Genomic DNA, 22,598 nt, shown 5'->3' on the forward strand with positions numbered 1-22,598 from the left:
CTCAGCCTGGAGAAAAGGAGGCTCAGGAGGGACCTTCAGGCTCTGCACAGCACCTGACAGGAGGGGACAGCCGGGGAACAGGGACAGGATTGGGAACGGCCTCAAGCTGTGCTAGGGGAGGGTCAGGCTGGATACTGGAAAGAATTTCCCCATGGAAAGGGTGGTCAGGACTGGAAGGGGCTGCCCAGGGAGGTTTGGAGTCCCCATCCCTGGAGGTGTCCAAGGAATTCCTGGATGTGGCACTGAGAGCTTTGGGCTCAGCACAAGGTGGGCATGGGGTACTCGGAGGATCCTCCAAGTCTTTTCCAACCTCTGGGATTCTGGGATTCTGTGGTCTGGTAAACTCTTACCCTCTGGATCTGCCCAGGCAAGGTTTTGGCAGAACCACCTTTCCCTTGGCTTTCTCAGCCATGGAATCAGCAGGTGGAGCACAACTAACTGGGGAAATGCCATCCTGCAGCATTTCAGCCTCCTCAGCACGGACAGCTTTATGAGGTCTGCTGTGGGGCAGATTTTCTTGTGTATAATTGTAGGCTCTTGTCATCCAAAATATTCAAAACGGCAGCTTCACCTGAGCATGGACGGTGGAGGCATCTTGCAAGAGTATATTTTACCAAGGGCTGGTTTTTAAAGTAATCCATGGAAGGTTTGTCCTGTGGGATGAGGATCAGTATCCACAGGGTTTGACCTGTGCTATCACAGACTATTAAAGGCAGTAGATTCTCCTCGAGGGACACCTGCTTTACTCAAAGAGCAGAAAAGCTCGACAATTCCCCATCTTCTTGCACTTTTCCCTCACTCAACTGATTGAAGTATTCACAATTCCCACCTCCTTTGGAAAGAGGGGAATTCTAATGCAGTCAGAGGGGAGCTGATGTCCTGAAAATCCTTCCACATATTGAAGGTATAAGCAAAATTTGAGCTATAAAATAGAAATTTCAGGATGGTGCCAGCTTTTAAACAGACAAGAAAATTAGTAAATAATGGATTATATCCATTGCAGTCAGTGTAAATTTCCTTCAGCAGCTCCGGGGTGGGCTGGAAAGTGGCTGATTGCAAAACGGAATATCTGGGGAGATCGGATGGAAACGTGTGGGGAGCTCCCAAAGGATCAGGGGAACAGAGAATGCAAAAGGCAGAAAAGGAAGATGAGGGAGATAGGACTGAGAGGCAAAACAGCCAGGAGGCAGATCTGTGGGAAGATCCTGGAAGGGATCAGTCAGGTAGGAACCAGACAGAGGGAAAGATGAAGTGTTGGTCTGGAATGTGCAGAAAAGCAAAAAATACCGAGCACTTAGGATAATGAGCTTTTCTCTAAGTCTGTATAACTTTATCTGCCATTCCTGTTTTCCTGAAGTTCTATCCAAGTGGGAGAGCTGAGGAGTTTGTTTGCTGATGATTTTATTCCCCTTTTTAAGGAGGAAGTTGACGTTTCTGGTACATCTGCAGCTATAAAATGTTCATGGGTGATTTGGCCAAAAAGAGCTGTGCCTAAATCCCCTGTGAAGTTGTCCTGCCCTGACCCTGCTGCCAGCGTGGGATAACTCCCCGTTGGTGTCTGCAGTCCTGTCTTGCCCAATCTTGTTTTTAATGTCTCGGGAAATTGGGCTTTTATCACTTCCTCAGGCAAATTCCTTCACAGGATAACAAAGCTCACTTGGGGAAGGCTTTCTGCCCAGATTCAGCGAGAGGCTTGCAAATGGAAAACTTTTTCTTATGTTAAACATGAATTCTGAATGGCTTATCTTATTATTCAGACTTCCAACTCCTTCTCCAAACACCTCCTTGTTCTTTTTGCTGCTTTGGGTATCCCGCAGTGAGACCTGAATTGCAATCACATTCATTTTTCTATCAGAAAAAAGAAATTACTCCTGATTATAGACATAATTCTATCAATTTGGTGTAGCATCTGGTTATAGAATACAAAGGATGCCCATGAAGAAGACTTTGAATTTTTTGCTTGCATGTTCTAAGAGGACTTATTTTCCACCTTAAAAAGGGTGGGATTTCCACCTCTGCCCCAGAAGAAAGTCCATCCAGGCCATGCTTCCACTGGATGTGTGCATTCCTCCCCCTAGCATCCATCCATTCCTCGTGCTCTGGATTCTGGCAAGCAGGATATCCTCATTTCTACATTTATTTTGCTCTCTCGTTTTTTTTCTGTACAACAGATTTATTCCCCATTCAAATTTTCAATTATTTCTGGGCTTGATGTCATCTCAGTTATCTTCTTTCTTTGACTTACAGTCTCCAGTTCATCTTACAAATGCAGGTACAGCTTTTTGTAAACCTCACTGAAGTTTATTTAATCACAAAGGCTTTACAAGGCCTGACGTGTGAAATTCACTCCGCACTTGTGCAATACGGTGATAAAATCAGATCTTGGCCAACTTCTCTGTGGGAAGTGTGTTTGAATACACTTTACTTGCCTTTTCACAGCCTGTTGTGACTTCTCATTAACTTAAACCCAATGTTTCTTCATAGGTTGGAACAGATAATTATCTTGCCAGTGTTAAGAAGAGTCATCATTCATCTGGAATTATTCCATGGATAAATAAAACCTTAACAGGATAATGGCTCTGTCTGCTGATCACATTTCTCAGGCTGACTCTTCTTCCAAACAAATCTAATTGTTCAGGTTGAAGCTGGGCATTAGGGAAGTTTTAAGAAGTTAGAATTCGTTTTTAAACTCCACATTCAAAATTCAGTTGCAATATTGAAGGGGCAAGGAGAAACAGCCTCAGGCTGTGTCAGGGAAGAGTCAGGTTGGACACCAGGAGGAATTTCCTCATGGAAAGGGTGGTCAGGCCTTGGAAGGGGCTGGAGTCCCCATCCCGGGAGGTGTCCAAGGAACAAGGATGTCAGGGCTGGTGACAATGTGGGGACTTGGAACTGATGACCTTGGAGGGCTTTTCCAACCCTGTAATCCTGTGATTCTGTGATCTGATACCAGATTTTCCCCCCTATTTTGAGGAGGTGACAGCCAATGGGCAAGTCTGTGCCAGTGCCCCGAATGCTGTGAGCAAATCCCTGACTCATCCCTTCCCAAGGCTGGCTGGGAACTCACCTGGAATTCTCCCAGAGCTTTTCCAAGGGGAGGTGGCACCACTCTCACTTTCATGGCCAGCAATCCTGAGTCATCACAGGCAGAAATGGAATTCAGGGATGTCTCCTGGACCTTTTTTCTGGGATGTTTTCTTCTCCTGCATTGGGATGGTTTGTTCCTACACGGTGTAGCTGCTCTGTGAGTTCCCTTCAATCAAATGAAGTGGTTTCTATGGGCACAGTGATGCTTTGAACTTCCTTGGAACTTTAATTGAGGAATATCAGAAAATCATCAGTCACCAGCCTGCAGAACTTCCACAAATGGGAAAGTTTGGTCATCTAATGTGGTTTCTCCTGTAGATGAGCTGAGGGGTGTCTGCTCTGTGAGATTCATGGTCATGTTTTCAAAGCCTGGTTAAGAAAACATCAATATGGGCACTCTGGAGTTTTAAAAACCAAAATACTGCGTGTGGTCATTGTGCTGTCAGTTCTGGAGTTTTAAATAACACATGCTGCACGTGGTCGCAGTGTTGTTAGCACTGTCTGTTTAATTTTGGTTAATGTGTGTTACCTGCTGGCAGAATACAGTTGTTCTGTGGGCTCTTCACACTAAAATATTTCCAGGTGAGCCAAAGTAGCCACAGAAAACCCATTGTGGAGTGCCAAACGTGAGTGTGTGACTGAGACATTGTCTGTGGGCATGAGCTGTGCCTGTGGACACAGGGATGAACCACTTTGGTCCCAGTGATACCACCTCAGATCCCACTCTTGCAGGGGTTTTACCACAGGAGTTGTCCCATTTCTTGGCCAGGAGAGCTGGAAGGGTAAGGAGGGGCAGGGAACCGAGCATCCCAACCTCTGGCACAGCCTGACACCCACCAGCCCCTGGGCAGTGTTTGGCCACTGGTTATTTTCACCTACCCCCCATGACAGCAATACTGCCACTGGATCTGCTTTTTTTTTTCCCTTAAACCCTGCAAGTTTAAGCCATGTGGTCCCAAAAATGTGGCTTACAGAAGGGTTATGTGGGTTAGACAAGCTCAGCTGTTAATTAAAAGCAGAGAATGAGAAGGGATGGACCCAGTGGGCCAAAATCTCAGCTGGTGCCATCGGGTGCCACCGCTGGCTGTGCCACTTGCCAGGGCTGTCCCCAGCAGTGGGTTCTGCCCTGGGGATCTGCACAGGCCAAGGTGTGCTCCTGGGGGAGTTTAATGCTTTCAAATCCCATGTTTACACTGGGAATACTTGGCAGAGCATTGGGTAAGCTGTGCTGCCAGGTGGGCTTTTAAGCCAGGCTTTATTTATAAAGAGGGCACTGGCTGTGTCTGAACCAAACGGCTTCGTGGGTTTGTACGACCTGGTGTTTACAATTCCTTGTGATTTTTTTTTTTTAATGAAATAGAAGAGTTGCCAGCACATCAAATAAAGGCAGAACATCTTTGCATGCCATGTTTTATGAGTGAAATCTGGGAATAAGCTAAAGGATGGTGTCAAAGCAAAGTGAATGCCCTTCAGAGCATTCCTGTTCTCTAACTCACAGCATGCCAGCTCTGCCTTCCCTGTGCACCTCTGAGATCACCCAGCACTGGGGGTCCCTCCAGGGTGCAGGACTGGGCTGTGGGATGCTCATTTTCAGTGAATGTTTCCAGGACTGGCACCCTGAGCACTGCTTGGTTTGATTTCACCATCCCTCTCCCACGCTCAGTGCCGTCCAGCACCGCTCTCCTCCTTCTCCAGGTCAGGATTCCCAGGGCTGGCTGGACACAGGGAATTAGGAGGTGCTCTGCTTTCCCATGCCATGGAATGTGTGTGCACACCCCTTCTCCCCAGCCTCCCAGCATCACTCACTAAAGCTCATATAAATCTATTTCTCCCTGGGGGATGACTCCAAAAGCCTTCCCCGATGCCTGAGCAGCCTCACAGGCTGCAGGTGGATCTGCTGTTATAGGGACACAGTAAATCCTGGATGAAGTTTGGGTACAGGGAATGTTCTACTGTGACCTAGAGCTGAGGCAGGACATGCTGGCTTAACACCACCCTCCCTGAGATTTGCTGTTTAAAATATAAGTACAGACTTAAATCTCCATTCAGCTTTTCTTGGAGAGTAAGGAATTCTCCCAGGAAGGAGCAGGTGCTGCTGGGGTTCACATCACTCCTTCCATCCCTGTTTCCAGGAGTTTTCATACAAGAAACCCTGTTAACTTCAGTGTGTAAACCACATCCCTTCTCGTGCACATGGGCTTGCAGGATTCAAATAGCTTGTGAATATTAACAGATAACATCTTCAGCAGCCTCTCAGCACTGTGTTTCCCTCAGCTCTACCACTGCAGAGTCCTTCTGCCTCTCTAAAACCCATGGGGAGATTTTAGGGTGGGTCAAGTCCATCCCCAAGATTAGCTGTGATGCCTCAGGTTTTGGCTTTTATATTTTCACATTCTGAGCTGCTTTAGTGTGTGGGTCTGGGCTTCACATCAGGGGATGCTGAGCTCTCTGCACAGAGCAGGGACACAAAACAATTCCTGCTCCAGCTGGGCACCAAGGACAAATGACCCAAAGCTCAGGCCCAGGAGCACAAACAGCGTGGGCTGGAGAGAGAAAAACAAGCAGGATGGGAGTGCCTGGGCTAAAGCTGGAATGGGACAATGAACTGCAAGGTGCAAATGGAGCAGAGCTGATCCCAGTGAGAGCCCCCGGGAGCGCTCGTGCATTTTGGGACCATTTTGGTTCCTCTTGGCTGCAGCCCTGGCTGGGCTCTGCTGCTGCCCAAGGTGGATCCATGGAGGAGATCCTTTCCATAAATCCCTGCTTTATTCTGTGACTCTGCCCAGCCTCTGCTCTAGGGCAGCCCTCACAAGGCATCAGCTGCTTAATTAGCACGAGGCCTCACCGTGAGCAGCACTGCCAAACCAACTCCAGCCCTGGCCCTCTGCCTTTTCCCCCTTGGCTGCTTCTGCTGCCCAGATGGCTCAGCCTGCCAGCACAGAGCATCAAATCATTTTATTCCTATGACAGCAACTTGATTCCTGATGATACAGAACCCATGGATTAACAGCATCTTGTGGTTCTTGTCTTTTCCCCTTCCAGGAGTGAATTCCTCGGTTGTTGCTGATTTCATGCCCACGTCGTCATGGAACATCTCAAGTGAATTAGACAAAGGTAAGCAGGCAGAAAAAAACCCCAAAACCACCTGAAATCAGATTTTAAAATCTCCATTTTTATTGACTTGACCAAATCAGCAAACAAAGGGGGTCAGGGGCTATTCAAGATAAACCTCATTTGCCTTGGGATCCTCTGACATTTAATTCCGTGTGATTCTGTGATTTCTGGAGATTGCTGTGTTCATTTCTTGTACCGAGAAAATGTTCCACAGGGCAAAAATATTTCAAGATGATCTGTCACACGTTTTTTCCTGGTGGATCTTGGGATTTGAACTCAAAATTCACAAGCATCAAGCACTCAGTTTGCTCTGATGTGTTTTATTACAAACTTTTGAGGCTTTAATAATACAAAATACATTTGCAGGTGGTAATTAGGTGTAATTTGGAGCTCTCCAAGGGGTATATATTGTAAAAAAAATGAGAGATTTATCATTCTCCTTCATTTTGTAAATTAAGCACTGCTAATTTAAGGCAAATTGCTGAGATTCCCTCATTGCAAGGCAGTGGCTGCAGCTCCTGAGTCAAACCTGTGCAACTTTGAGGATGCTCTTAGCCACCCTCACTGTGCAATTTGTCAATCACTTTTCATTTGCCAGCCATTTACTGCTGAGATGGAAATTTCCCACAGCAGAGTTCTACCCCAGATGGTTTTCCCAACTGTTTCTGTCTTTGTTTTGTTACTGTTTTTTGAACATGTGTTCGTAATGTTTGATGTTTATGCCTAAATAAGTTTTCTGTGCTTAAGGATGAGGAGAATATGTAATTCTGGGTACTTTGGGTTGATTCTTTCACATCTGCCTTCCCAGCAGGGAAGGAGCAGGACTTTGTGGTGATCCAGGACACAGTGGAGAAGATGAAAGTCAAAGGGCTGGTGCTTGCTGGTGGGAAAGGGAGAAAAGCTTGTGGTCATTCAGCAGAGAATTCCCAAATCCCAGCAAATTGCTGAGGGGAGGTGTTGACAGAATGGAGTCCTTATCCCACTGCAGGGATTCATCCACGTGCTCATGGCAGGTCCGGGCTGTGCTCAGAGAACATCCCAGAGCTGGGGAGAAGTGAAGGTGGTGCTTCCCCCAGGCAGGAGCATGGAATCACAGCGTGCTTTGGCTTGGGAGGGACCTTAAAGCCCACCCAGTGCCACCCCAGGGACACATCCCACTGTCCCAGGCTGCTCCAAACCCCGTCCAGCCTGGCCTTGGGCACTGCCAGGGATCCAGGGGCAGCCACAGCTGCTCTGGGCACCCTGTGCCAGGGCTTCACCCTCACAGGGAAGGATTTCATCCTGATATCCCATCTGAACCTCCTCTCTTTCCATGTTTCTTCCCTGTTTGGCAGTTTTTTTGGTTTTTCAGAAAGCAGGAAATAATGAAGCGGCCTAGAAAATAAAACTCAGAAGTTTGGAAATGCCAGAGAAGGCAAAACTTTGACTTGGGAGAGTCCAAGCACTCTGTGATTGAACCATCTCCCCACGGTACCTCCGTGGCACCTGTTGCTGAGCCGGAGATATTGTCAGGAGCAGGTATAAAACGAAGTTCCCGGCTTCTAATCCACCTGGAATGCCGCAATTAGCAGCTTGGGCTGAGTCCCGCATTCCTGGGGGATTACCGGCCCCTTTGCTGCGGCTCGTTAGCATTTAGAGCGCTGGCAGCTGCCACGCCTAAACTCGGATTTACATACGGGATTAAAACAAAGCGTTTGTGCCCGAAAAGCTTCGTCAGAGGGGCGGCTTCTCCCGGGGCTCCTGCCAGCAGAGGCACGCAGGTTTTGTCTTGTCTCACCTGGGCTTTCATGTGGGAGCTGCTGCTTCCCTCCAAGCCCTGAAACTCCAGCTTGGATCAAGCCGAGCACACGCTGGGCTGGGCAGTGGAAACCTCCGAGGAGAAAATGAGGCTCAGTTCCCATTTGTTTTGCATCTCAAGGAGTGTCTTGGTTTGGACAGGTGTCCGCTAAGGAAGGCAGGAGCTTCTGTGAAATGGAAAATGCAAACCCCCTCCCTCTGAATTGTTATGATTTTGAAATTAAGGGGCTCTCAGGCAAAGATGTGGGAGCAGGAATAACAGTTCTTTACCAGGGAAATTAAAAATACAAACGCAATAGTACAAAAAGGAAAACCAACCCTGCCAGAGTCAGAAATGCCCTGACCCCCTGTGGGTCAGGGAGGTGGCAGCAGTGCCATTCCATGGGGGCTCAGCCCTCCTGCAGTGCCAGCTGTGCTTCTGCTGGAGCAGGATCCTGGACAAGGCTGGAGTTTTCCTCTGGAGCTCCAGGGCTGCTGGAGATGGGCCTGGGCTTCCTCTGGGAATGCAGTGGGGCAGAAAGCTGCTCCTCTGGGAATGCAGTGGGACAGAAAGCTGCTCCTCTGGGAATGCAGTGGGGCAGAAAGCTGCTCCTCTGGGAATGCAGTGGGGCAGAAAGCTGCTCCTCTGGGAATGCAGTGGGGAAGAAAGCTGCTCCTCTGGGAATGCAGTGGGACAGAAAGCTGCTCCTCTGGGAATGCAGTGGGGCAGAAAGCTGCTCCTCTGGGAATGCAGTGGGACAGAAAGCTGCTCCTCTGGGAATGCAGTGGGCAAAGGCTGCTGTGGTGTCCCAAAATCTCAGATTGTATCCAGGTAGGAATGCTTGGCTCCTCCCCCTGGAGCATCTCCCCATGGGATGATGGAATTTTCTCAGCCGTGCAGGGACACTCAGTGGCCATGAACAGGAGATAATTAATAATTAATGGCCCATGAACAGAAGAGATCTCCTGGAGGGAGGATGGGCTGTGGCAGAGATAAAGAAAACTGCCCCATGAACAGCAGAGAGCTGCCCCAGCTCTGACAGGTGGAAATAGGATACACATCCCCACCCACACCTTGCATTTCCAACCCAAGGAGTCAAAACCCACTTGTCTTCCAGGAGGTGCCGGCGTTGCAGTAAAACTCATTTTAAAGCCTGTTAAGTTCACCACATGAAAGTGGTTTCCAAGCAGATTTCCCAATTAAATCCCTGCCCGCTCTAAGTGGCTCCAACTCTACCTGCTGCCTTTTGCAAACGAGCATCTCCTCCTCCAGTGTGTGCCCCGTGCTGGGGAAGGAGGAACAGCTTCATAATAATATTCTGCATTTTAAAATAATGACTTAATTTGGTGCTTTCCCTCGCCGGGTGAGTTCTGCAGTGATTATCTTACAACTGAGCCCTATTCAGGTTTCAATTTCTATTAAATAAGCTAAATCGACAGCATTAAACAGTTGCCTGTTTATTCTTTTTAGCAGGAAATGAATTTAAAAGAGACGCAGCCACCCGTGAAGAGCTGTTGAAAGCAACGATTGATGGGAGGGAGGAGGTGGTTTCTCACCAAAACCTTAAAAAAACAAACAAACCGGGCATAAAAAATAAAAAATAATCACTTTTTAAAAGGGGGAGATTTAGCTATAAGCATTTCTCTCTCTTTCTCTACTGGTAAACCATGGTGTGCAGAGGGAATGCCACGAGGGAGAAAGAGAAATGAAAATATGATCCTATAAATATTTAATTCTATAAGAAGAAATAAGTGAAGTTGAGGGGAAAAAAGGGGGCTGTGGTGGTAGGAAAAGCCCCGTTCCATGGGGCTGGTGGCAGCACGTGGAGCTTTTCATTCCCAAGTTTTTTGAGATTCCCTTTGGTGGGGAGAGCCTGGAGCACCCCAGGTGGGAGATCTCCCATGGGACTGTGGTTCATCGCTCCAGGAGGTTGGGAAAAGCCTCATCCGTGTGTGCTCCTGCACAGCCCCAGGGTGTGGCACGGGGGTTTCTCCTTGGATTTCTCCTTCCCTGTGCATTGCCTCCCCTTCTGTCCCCTCTGACCACCAGCTCCTGCTCCAGCTCTTTGTTTGGGAAAGCTCCCAGTTTCCCATCTTCTCTTCCTTCTTTAGAAAGGTGAAGAGCCCTCCATTCAGCTGCTCCTGTCCCACAGAACAGATCATGGAAGGAGAGGTTTTTCCTTCTTCCTTCCATCCCATGTCAGTTTATTTACAAAGAAATAGGCCTGAATTGGAAGGAGAGCCTATTTACATCTGCTACACTGGAGGAATTGTTTGGGATCTCTTCATCCTTAGGCAAAGATAATATTGGAGTCCTTGCCAGGAAAGAGTCAGCTTTGGATTATTATTTTAACTGTGAGTGGGACTCGGCTTCAGTGGCCGTTCATTCTGCAGGGCTGATAAGAGAATGATGCAGCTGCCCTGGAATGGGTCCTCCCAGTGCCCCCACTGCCACCTGCAGCCTCCTCCAGAGGCACAGGGATGTGTCCTGGCTCCCAGTGCCCCCACTGCCACCTGCAGCCTCCTCCAGAGGCACAGGGATGTGTCCTGGCTCCCAGTGCCCCCACTGCCACCTGCAGCCTCCTCCAGAGGCACAGGGATGTGTCCTGGCTGCGGCTGAGGGCACTGGGGCAGGGCTGCAGCTCATTTCTTTTGTTGGTTCCTCCTCCTCCTCACAAGATCTCTTCCCTTGGTCCTTCAACTTCCAAAGAAAACCGCTGCTATGAGTTTTTGCCTATTTTCCTTTTCCTTTCTTGGCCTATCAGCTCTGGCAAAGCCTTGGAGCTTGGGAACCGTTTCCATTTCCAGACATCCAAGATCCCAGGCCCAGGCTTTGAGCCCCCCACAGCCTCTGTGGGGCACAGCATTTCCCAGTGCCTGCAACAAACATTCCTTGGAGAGCTTGGCAGCAGGAGTCAGGATTTGACAGTGGAAGATCCAGCTGGGATTTATCCTTAACATTCAAAGGCATATCAAGGATCTCTTGATATCAGTGATCTGGGGATGCACAGTCCAAAATGAGCGTGGAGGGTCCAAACAAGGGGTGGGAGAGCTGCAGCATTTGGGACTGCGTGCCCTGAACTTCCTGGAGATCCTGGTGTGGGCAGAACATTCCCTGGAAGGGCTGGAGAGCAGCTCCAGCACAGCAGCAGGGAAATGCAGACAGGAGGGTCTGCAGGACATCAGGGGTGCAGCCAGCTCAGGGAGCCTTTGGCTCTCCCTCACTGAAAAATCCAGGCTGAAGCTGCCACCTTGGCAGGCAGGGAAAGGACCTGGCTGGGAGTTCTTTGAGGGAAGATCTCGGTGATCTCCCAGGGAGGATTTGACTCTCAGGCAAACTACATCCCAAACATAAACACAAGCAAACGTGGGGAAAACCAGGTGGGTCGAGGCCTCCTGCCTTTGGCCCCAGTCCTTTAGAGATTCCAGATTCTCCTTTGAAATCACTGGATGCGAATTTGATCCTTGTGCTGAAAGGGGAAGAATTACAGCTTTCACATTCATGCACAATTTACCTTTCTATTTTCCTTTATTATCTGGGGGATATGGGGTAAATCAAGCTCCCCTGATGGGGCTCGGGGTTCTGATTCGATTTGTGGGGTCCCATTAGTAGCAGGGCAGTAAATTGCTGCTACTTTGTTTGAAAATTTTTTTAGCCACAGTACATTAGCTCCTTTTGTTTGCTTTTCCACTGACGGAGCGCACGTTTTTATTTGAGAATTTGTGTTTCTTGAATGTCTCATTTATAAATAATACAGGGTGTGAAATTTGAAGGTCACAGAACACAGCCTGAAAATGAAACCACCCTGAGTCACTTTGGGCTTTCATGGCAAAATCTTCCACAAAAAGCTTCACTTACAGCAGATTTTTTATATAATCTGAGTGTGTGCAGTGAATATTGACCATTATGCATAAGGTAACTATATATAATAACCTTTTCCTGGCTCATCCAGCTATCTTTGTTTATTTGAAAGATTGATAGATCAGAGGGTCAAGGGACGTGTTTTATTGTACGTTTCTGTTCCAAATTTCCTGACATTTTTGGTTGAAAAAAAAAAATAGACCTTTAAGAGGCACAGAAAGGGCTAATAAGAACCAGATCCTAAAGTGATGCTATGTCAGGATGTCAGAAATAACAGCTTTTCTTTGACTCCACTGCATTAATCTTGAGGCACATACCTTTCCATACACCCTCCCTTTAATGCTTGAGTTTTTCTTTGTGGCTCTTTACTGCAGAGCAGCTTCTAAAGTGACAACAAAATCCCTTGATGGTTTTCAGTAGTTAGCTTTATAGCTGGATGTGGACATTTGTTTACCTATTCCAAATCACTTTTTTTTTTTCTTTTTGGTGATAAAGTGTAGAGGTTTCCTACTTGGGCTATAAAACTGGTTCCTGAGTAAAGAAAAGCTTCATTTCCCCTCAAAGTGACCTCTGAGACATCTGTCCTTAAACCTCAGAGCTGTCTGATGAAAGGAGGGGCAGAAGCAACTCTCAAATGCATCCAAGAGTTCATGCAGGGTAGGGAGTTGCCCAGTTCCCACCCAAAAGCAGTGGGATTCAGGCTCCAGATAATTTTTTGGAAGTCTGGTTTCCCTCCACAAGCCCAGCTGCTTCTCCCAGCTGCCAATTACCAAAATATCAAAATTAATTCTGAGAATCCCAATGACAGTCACAGGTGGAGATCTGCAAAGCCGTCAGGCCTCGAGCTGTGCCCTGCCTGGTTGAGGTCAGGGCGTTATCCTGGGTGCCACTGAACCCTCTGGATGGAGTCTGGGAAGGGAAAGTCCAGGGCAGAACTTCCATGTGCATCCCAAACTGACTCTTGCTCAACTCTGAGGAAACCCACTGGAAGTAAAGCTGGGCAAGCTGAGGCAGCAGAAGGTTTCCTTTGTCCCAAGATTGCAGACATTGGATATTCCCACGTGATTACCTGGATTTCTTTAATCCTGATATTTTTCAAGAGTTGCCAGATCATTACTTGAGTGCAGCATCTCTTCCCTCCCACTGTCATTCCTCTTGTTTACTCATTTAAAATAAGCGAAATTCCAAGTGGGAGTTTTCCTTTTACCCCTTTTAATAACAAGGTCTGGTGATCAGACCCGCGGGGAATTGTCTCCCTCTGTGAGTTACGGGCAGATCCAGCAATCCACGGTGAATCCTTTTTTCCAAGGGGATGTGTATGGCCATGCTTCCATCAGAAATCCTGCTGCTTCCTTCCTCTTCATGGAGCAGCCAGCAAGCCCCTCCAGCATCTTCAGTCTGGGTGGACTCTGTGTGGCTGACCTTCTCCAAAGACAATTATTCCATATGGAAGATTCCCAACGGTGTGAGCTCGGTGGCGGTGCCGAGATTTGGGAGTATGGAGCACATCCAGGTGTGGCACCACACGATTTGTGGATGATCCAAGGCTCTGAATGAATGAAATGCAGCTTTCCCTGAGACACTTTTGGGCATTTTTCCAGTGTGTGCAGTGACGAAGAACCGGGGAGCTGCCAAACCTTTCAGTTCACAAACATAATTCAAGGCCAGGTTCCACAGAATTCCCAGAATCACTGGGTTGGAAGAGACCTTCAAGATCATGGAGTCCAACCCAGCCCCAGCACCTCAGCTAAACCCTGGCACCCAGTGCCACATCCAGGCTGTTTAAACACATCCAGGGATGGGGCTTGATCAGCCTGGTCTAGTGGAAGGGTTTGGAATGAGCTGAGGGTTGAGGTCCCTCCCAGCCCAAACCATTCCAGCATTCCATACATGCAATAAGCACTGGAATGTTGGTGTCCCAGTGCCTTACTCCAGCCTTACTCCTTACTTTCTGTGCTGCAGTGCAGGTTTGAATCTTCAAGTCCAGAATTAAACAACTTCTCCAGGCCAGCAGCTGGAAAAGGTGTCCCCACAGCTGCTGGAGGGAAGGTCTGGAGATGTTTGCAGAGAACTGTGTTGTTCCCCATCTGTAATGGAAGGAACTTGGCTCAGCAGCCTTTCTTGTGCACCTGGATTAAAGCTGGTTTCGGCTTGAGCAGAGACTTCAATTTTAGCTTTTCTTTGAATATTCCGAAAGATCAGAAGAGAGCAGAGAGAGAAGGATAAATGAAACAACAACTCTTCTCATAAAATGACCCTTCCAGGGTCTAATCCTGCGTCCCCATCGTGCTTTAAACACCTTGTGAAATCAGAAACACGCAGCGCACACGGTGCTGGGGGGGAAAGGTCTCGCTGTGGCCAGCAAAATCCTCCTGCAAGCCAAGAGGGTGCTACTGCTCTAAGCTGTGTCTTTGGTAATTTAAGATAGAGCAGCCATGTGGTCACAGAGCAGATTAACGTTCTTCGGCCGGCCGGGACGAGCTTTTATTTTGAAAGCCACCTGGGCTCCACTTAAAAGTAGTAGAATAGAGGAGGATTTATTAGGACCGGGCAGGCTCCTATTTAACAATGTCAGGGCAGAGCTGTGGAAATACAGACACTTTTCTTCTTTGGAGACACGTAACGCTCTACGTTCCGTCCTTGCACAGCTGTTGCTGTTCTGCAACATCAAACCAGCACAAAGTTTGGCCTTGAAGGATACCCAATATTTGGGTTTTATATGCAGTGTCTCCAATTTATGCGCTCAGGATCATGAGGATGACTTATGATGTGTTGTGTTTGCCTTGGCAATGGCTCAAACCCAGAAATGTATTTCAGGCTTGGCTTTCCAGATATTATCTCAAGTCATTTAAAAGTTCATTATAGGGCACCCGCTAGTGCTGCTCTAGTAAAGGGGCTGTCAGCATTTTTCAAGGGTTTATAACTCAGCCATTAAAAAAAAAACTCTCTGTGGGCTGAAACTTGGCATTCAGGGTCTAGGCCCAGCAGTAAATTGTTTTTACAAATTAAAAAAAAATCAGTTTGACTATTATTAAATTATAGGTGGGCTAAATTTTATTTAGAACTCTTTCAGGCTATTCTCCCGTACTTCTGTAAATTAAAACGTTTCCCAAATGTTTTTATAGAGTGCTACTCTAAAATATGGACAGGCTTTTGTTCTGTGCTCGAAACCCTGAGATTTAACTTAAAATATAATAACAGTGCTTATCCCAGCATAGCACTTTTCACCTTCAAAGTGCTTTATGAGCATTATCTCATTAATGTACATAGCAGCCTCCCCATGATGTAAGAGGGATTATTATCCTCACTTTATGGCTGGAGACATCGAGCCAAAAGGTTTAAGGCTGTTTTTAAAAGGCCTTAGTTGCACAAATCCCATGTGAGCTTTGATTGGCTTTGGGTGTCTACTTCCCCTTGGCTCTTCTAAAAATCACAACTGAGCTGATTCACCCAAGGTTGCTCCGAGCCAGGATTAAACTCAGACTTTCCAAAGGCCAGTGCCACCAGACTGGATCATTCCCAGTACACAAAACCCATCCTTTTTTTCTAAGAAATTGTTCTTTAGGTCAGAGGGAGTCAACTCCATCTGGAGGGCTCTTGGATGGCAGGAGAGGGTCACATGAATTATGGTGAAATGGTTTGGATTGGAAGGGACCTTAAAGTTCATCCCGTTCCACCCCTGCCAGGGGACACCTTCCACTGTCCCAGGGTGCTCCAACCTGGCCTTGGACACTTCCAAGGATCCAGGGGCAGCCACAGCTTCTCTGGGAAAACCATGCCAGGGCCTCTCCAACCTCACAGGGAAGAATTTCTCCTTTGATAGGCTTTGGAAGGTGAGAGACAATAAAAATACAACTGGGCTTCTCTGCATCCCTTCCACCCCAGGCAAGGGCAGCAATGGAGGAGTTTGGTGCATGCCAGGGGAGGGATGCTCATCATTTTGTGTGCCTCAGCAGCAATCCAACGTTTTTGGGGAGTTTATTTTCAATTCCAAAGCTGCTTTATCTGTGAGAAACATCTGCCAGAGCTCCCAGCGGCTTCAAACCCACCCTGTTTAAATCTCATCTCAGGTGAGCTGCTTGATCTGGTGTATGATTCAGATGCCAAATGTACGGATTTGAGGACTAATCTAGGGTGAATTTAGGAGATGAATTTGTTTTAGTCTTTCTGCAGTAGCTCCTGGAGGAAGGTGGAGAACAACCAGAGGAGTCAGCAGCTCCAACTTGTGTTGGTACTTACAGAGAAGTTGCAGCCACACTTTTTCCACTGACTTACCATTTCTATTGATACTTCAAAATCCTTTTCCAGCCTTTGGAAACCTGCCCTAGATCCTCACTCCTTTATTTGCCTCTCCTGTGTTCCTCAGGCCCTTTAAAACCTGCTGTTCACTGTGCTGTTTGCCAGCCAGCCCATCCCAGGGCTGTTTCTCTCCCTGTGAGGCTGGAGATGGCTGAGGGAACATTATCAGGAATTACATAAATGGCTGCGGTTCAGAAACGTTACGTTGGGTAATTAACTGCGGTTCTCCGGTCCCGGGCTATTAGTGGGGCTTTATTAAACCCAGGTTGTGCAGAGAGCCCAGGAATCCAAGAGCTGGCTGGAGCTCTGCTTCCCAGGGAGGGTGTTAGGATGGCAGGGCAGAAACCTGCCTTGGGATGGAGCTTGCAGAAATGGTCCTGGGCAGCTGAGGAGCCATCGGACACCCCTGAGAGAGACTTGCACCCTGCTGTCTGTCCTACAGGGTCTCTGCCCTTTGAACCCCATCTACAGGTTTCCTAAATAATTGGATCCATGGGAGTGTCAGAACAGCTGTATTTTCATGGAATCATGGAATATTCAGCTTGGAAAAGGCCTTTAAGATCACCAAGTCAAACCAGCACCATGTTCGCCACTAAACCACGTCCCCAAGTGCCACTTGCACATGTTTTTTTGAACATTTCCAGGCATGGTGACTCCACCACTGCCCTGGGCAGCCTGTTTAAATGCTTTACAGCTCTTCCCAGGATGTTTTTTTCCCCTGATACCCATTCTTAACCTCCCCTGGTGCAACTTGAGGCCGTTCCCTCTCATCCTGTCCCTTGCTCCCTGAGAGAAGCACAGTTTTCACACCTGCACATTAGAACTTAATTGAAAAAATACACGTGGGGAAAAAAAAAAAATAAAAATCTGTGGGCAGAGCCTCGGTGCCAAATGTTTGTCCCAAATGGCTCCTGGGACCAGGTGAGGACAGGGAGCTTTGTTCAAAGTGCTGTGCAAACACAGGGTAAGTTGTGTGCTAAACAGATTAAAAACAAAGGCAAGAGATACTGCTCTCCACAAACCATAATGAAGGGAGGAGCTGGGCAAGCCAAGATTACAGGAATAATTAGGGAAGTGGCTTACTTAAGCAGGTTGGGTGGCTGAGCTAGTTTGGAACATGCTGGAGGGTTTTTTCACACTTTTAGGAAGGTTTCTTGCTGGAGTGAACTGCAGATGGAATTGAGAGTGATGGAGCACAAGCAGCACAGCACAGATTTGGGGATGGAAATGTCCAAGGCCAGGCTGGACAGGACTTGGAGCAACCTGGGATGGTGGAAGGTGTCCCTGCCTGTGGCAAGGGTGGAACTGGATGAACTCCAAGGTCCCTTCCAACCCAAATAATTCTGTGATTCCAAGGTCTCTGACTGATTCTGGCTTTTCTTGACCTCCTGATTTGGCTCTGAGAGTTCAGGGGCCAGATGCAGTCGGGATTTCTCATTCCTTGGCCACCCTGCTGGGACAGCCAGCAGCTGATGGTGGCTCTGGGTACAAACAGCACTGTTAGGTTGGAACCTCTGACATGGAGATGAGAGCCTGAGGATTCCCTTCCCCATCCCCAACCCATCTCCCTCCCTGCCTCTAAAGGAATTGATGAAGTGGTGAATACAGTGAATGAGGAATGGGCCTCTTCCTGAGGGATGCCCAGTGAAATAGCCCTTGACAGAAGGCAGGGCTCAGGAGTGGGTTAGGAGAGATTCATCTTTGTAATTGTCATTTCATTTTATTTTTCAGTCATGAGCCCTATTTCAGATTGGAGGCAATCTTCAGTACTCTTAGCCATGGGAATACTGAATGAGAATAAAGTCTCCTTTCCCAGATATGATCCTTATTCCTCATCTCTGCAGCTGATGCTTACAAAATCATGGACAACACGCTATCTGCTCAGTGAGTCACTCAAAATGCCTTGGAGACAGGATCACAGAATCCTGGTTTGGGTTGGAAGAGACCTTAAATCTCATCCAGTGCCACCCTGCCATGGGCAGGGACACCTGCCACTGCCCCAGGCTGCTCCAAGCCCTGTCCAGCCTGGCCTTGGGCACTGCCAGGGATCCAGGGGCAGCCACAGCTGCTCTGGGTAACAGGATTTGCACTTCTGAATGATTCTTTTCATATATTCCTACATTTGGTGGATTCTGGCATGAGCAGAGGCAGGTCAGCATCAAAAATGAGCACCTGGAGTGCTGAGACGTTTTTCCTGTGTTTCCATTAGGAAAAAGAAAAAAGAGCAGCAGTGGTTTTTTTATTCTGTGCTAAATGAAGCCAAAGAGGAGATGTTGAAACAGCAGAGGGAACCCTCCCATCCACCTCCTTTGTGTCTCATCCAAAGACAAGCAGGAGCTTTCTCCACAGTGACATTCCCCGCTCTGGAGTCCTTCATTCCCCTTCTTTTCTCTCCAACCCCAGATTATTTCCTGACGCTGGACGAACCCATGAACAACATCACCACCACCCTGGGCCAGACTGCAGAGCTGCACTGCAAGGTGTCTGGGAACCCCCCTCCCACGGTCAGGTGGCTGAAGAACGACGCTCCCGTGGTGCAGGAGCCCCGCAGGATCTCCTTCCGAGCCACCCCCTACGGCTCCCGCCTGCGGATCCGCAACCTGGACACCACCGACACCGGCTACTTCCAGTGCGTGGCCACCAACGGCAGGAGGACTGTTTCCACCACCGGCGTGCTCTTTGTCAAGTTTGGTGAGTTTTCTCCTCCCAGACCGTCCCAGCTCTTGCTTAGGAGAAGGTGTTTATCCAGGGGAGAGCGGTGCGCTGGCGTGGTGGCCTCGTGGAATTGCTGAGGCTGGAAGAGCCAAGTTTGTTAAAGTTTATTAAACCCGGGTTGTGCAGAGAGCCCAGGGATGCGTGAGCTGACTCGAAATGGGCTTCCCGGGGAGGGTGTTAGGATGGCAGGGCAGAAACCTGCCTTGGGATGGAGCTTGCAGAAATGGTCCTGGGGAGCTGAGGAGCCATCGGACACCCCTGAGAGAGACTTGCACCCTGCTGTCTGTCCTACAGGGTCTCTGCCCTTTGAACCCCATCCACAGGTTTCCTAAATAATTGGATCCATGGGAGTGTCAGAACAGCTGTATTTTCATGGAATCATGGAATATTCAGCTTGGAAAAGACCTCCAAGATCATCAAGTCCAACCAGCACCCAGCACCACTATCATGTTCACCATTAAACCATGTCCCAGGTGCCACATCCATGTTTTTTGAACAGTTGTAACGAGGGTGACTGCCTTGACTGTGACTGTTCCAACACTTTTGGAGGAGAAATCTTCCCAGTATCCAATCTAAAGCTCCCCTGGAACAGCTTGAAGCTGTTTCCTCTTGCCCTGTTCCTCTTCCTTGGGAGCAGAGCCCGGCCCCCCCAGCTGTCCCCTTCTGTCAGGAGTTGTGCAGAGCCACAAGGGCCCCCCTGAGCCTCCTTTTCTCCAGGCTGAGCCCCCATTAATGGGGAACCCGGGTAGATGCAGACCAGAGGAATAAAACTCCTTTATTCTGAGCGACCTCTGTGTCTGGTGAGTGAGAAACTTCAGCTGGCACTGCAGGCTGAGGGGCTGAGATGAGACACATATATACCTGTCAGGGAAAATAAGCACTCGTTCTCCCAAGTTTATATTGAGATAACTGCCTTCAAAGCTGATCTTACCACTCAGAAGATTCCAAACAAGAAACAGGTTTTGTGTGTCTTCTCCCCCTCCTCCTCCACTCTCAGGGGGAAATAATTCACCGAGATGGAGATATTTGCACACAGTCCTGGTTAATCCTCTTTGGAGCTGGACAAATAACACGCAAGGAATGATGGATGTGATGAGTTTTTTTCATAAATCTCCCATGTTTTCTGATTTCTGATAAGAAATTAATCATTAGGTGTTCTCCTACGGCAGTTTCAAGAGGAGGGTGAGTTGCTCACCTGTTTATTGTCCTCGTGTCATGTTCTGCAGCCAACACAGGCTTGTCTTTGGTGCTGAGGGACTGCCACTCCTCTGTTCAACTCCATAAACCACAGCCAACACCACAGACCGGTGCTTTTATCTTGTAAAAGGTTTTCAAAAGCTTCCTGCTTGCTACCTCGCCGTAACTCATCCTGCTGTTTTTCTTCTGTCACTTTTCCAGGTCCCCCGCCAACAGCAAGCCCAGGATCCTCGTAAGTCCTTTCATGTCTCTTCCGTGCCTTCATTAATCTTGCATTTCAGCAGTCAGAAGTTCATTTGTCATTTGGTGTGACAGGAGCACTTTTCCATTCTGCTTTTTAAGTCAGATAGGATGGTAATTTATTGTAACCGAGTTATCTGTCTCGCAGTGGTATTTTCATGTTATCGTGTCAACTCCTATTTCTTACCCCAGACTTCTTAATTTCCAGTATTATTACCTTTGGATCCTCTGGTGCCTTCAGTCTGTGAAGTGATTTCAGTGCACCTACAGGTACCTCATCCATGTCACAGCCCAATCTGGAAAATATTTATCGCTACAAGCAGATTTTACTACCCAGGGGCTTCTTGCTGATTTTAAGGGTCATAAACTGTGTCTGTCTCTCTGTACCTGTATTAATAAACTGCCTGAAAAGATTTTTTAAAGATTTTTTTAAAGATGGAGCAGGTGGGTGGGAGCAGGGGCTGTTTGTACCACAGCTCCCTGGGTCCTGGAGCTCCAGGTTTGGCTCCTGCTGCAGGCTCTGAGCACTCCCCACGTTGTATTTTGGCAGTGAAGCTTCTGTCTTGGGCAGTTTTTGAGAATATTCACTTGTATCTCTAATTTCAAAATACCTGCTCAAACCTGCTCACTCTTCCAGTGCCTTATTGTTCTCAAGCGTGATCTCTGGCTGTCCTGAGGTTTGGAATCAGTTTTGTGGTGCTTATTCACATCTCACATTGCGGAAAAATATTGAAAATCCACCTCTCTTGGCGAGGGGAGGGAAACACAGAACCACCCAAACCAGAAAATCCATCTGTTAATGCAATGAATGCAATTACAAGGGATGCAAAAACCTTGTGTGTGTGTGGGGGGTGTGAAAGTTCCTGGCTCCTCATGGAAGATCTTCCCTGAATTATTGCAGAGGATATAAACGAGGAGAAGCATCTGACCACAAAAGGATGTTGTAGGATGCCCTCTAATGGAACAGCCTAAAATGTGGTTTTACCTCCCGTTGTGGAGGTGCCTGCTGTGGAATCCTGGGGTTTGTTTTGGAAGGGGAGCTCCTTGCTGGCACTGCAGCTCCGTTCGGTGATTCCGTGGGGTGCTGGGGAGGGAATTTTCCTGCTGCTGTGGGATTTGGGGGATGTTGGGCTCTCCAGCAATTTGGAGACTTAATGAATGAGGTGAGAAAATGGGGATTTTGCGCTGCTCCCGCCTAGTTTGGGGTTTCTGAAATTCGTGGGGTTAAACAACTCCTTGGTGGTCAGAAGCCACGTGGGAGCAGTGTGAGCACAGAGAGCTGGGCTGGAATTTCACTGTCTGGGCCACTCAGGATTGCCTCACTTTTTAAAACAAACTACATTTGGGAATCTTTTTTCCCATTTTTTTCTTTCTGGCAAGGGGTTTGGTGTTTTTTTTGCTCCCTTTCCAAAAAAAAAAAAAAAAAAAAACCAAACCACAACTTAACCAGCTAAAATACACACAAAGGATGTGAAAAGGTGAAAAGAAAGGAAGATGTTCTCTTTAATAGTTGATTTTGTAGTTGTAATAATTATGATTTTTGTAACCAAAAAAGAAATTTCATCACGCTTCAGTTGCATGTTGTGAAATGCAGGAGGGAAATTACCTGGAATTCTGGATCTTTGTGTTTGCTGCTCCTTCCATGCAAAGAATATCCTGGGGACTGGACTGTGTGACTCTCGTGTGCCCTTCTCCCTGTACAAGCTGAAAAATGAATTTGTAGCTATGAAATTAATTTTTCTGGGTTGTTTTTTTTTTTTTTTCCCTGTGCAAACCAAGCCCATCTGTGGCAGTTTTCAAGCTGCAGGGTGAGAGATGAAGTACCTGGCTGTCCTCCCTCATCATCCTCCCTCCGGGGAAACACTTTCCTTGGGAATAGCCTGGAAGCTGGGTCAGAAAATTCAGGAAAAAACCTGATGGCAATTTCCTGGGCCTGCTGCTCCCATGTCTTTATCAGTCACCCATGAGTGGAAGGTGCTGTTCATTTACAGATTTCATTTGAGGATCCTGTTTTTAAAAATATCCACACACTCAGCCCTTTTTCCCTCTATAGGTGGAGAAAAAGAGATGGGCCAAGTGTGAATGGGAACGGCAGACGATGATTTTGTGAAAGGGATGGATAAAACAGTAATTCTTGTGTGTTATTTTTTATATTTTTGTATAAAAGAATATATTTTTTCTATTATTATATTGCTTTCCCTGAGCTGTGTCAGAGCCAAAAGTCAGATTTGGGAGTCAGTGTGAAGCAAGGTGCAGCTGGGGAAAACAGTAATTCTTGTGTGTTATTTTTGATATTTTTGTATAAAAG

At 47.6% G+C, this 22,598-nt stretch overlaps 1 protein-coding gene across 1 annotated transcript in view; it reads left to right on the forward strand.

The window, feature by feature from the left end:
• Nucleotides 1-22,598, forward strand: part of ROR1 (receptor tyrosine kinase like orphan receptor 1) — a 158,787-nt gene that overhangs the window by 99,185 nt on the left and 37,004 nt on the right. Inside the window, exons 2-4 of the mRNA XM_053985499.1 lie at nt 6,130-6,201; nt 18,542-18,829; nt 20,252-20,282. Coding sequence (XP_053841474.1) covers nt 6,130-6,201; nt 18,542-18,829; nt 20,252-20,282 — 391 coding nt within the window. The remainder of the gene's footprint in view (nt 1-6,129; nt 6,202-18,541; nt 18,830-20,251; nt 20,283-22,598) is intronic.

The sequence above is a fragment of the Vidua macroura genome, chromosome 9 (genome assembly GCF_024509145.1).
Source record: "Vidua macroura isolate BioBank_ID:100142 chromosome 9, ASM2450914v1, whole genome shotgun sequence".
Taxonomy (NCBI): domain Eukaryota; kingdom Metazoa; phylum Chordata; class Aves; order Passeriformes; family Viduidae; genus Vidua; species Vidua macroura.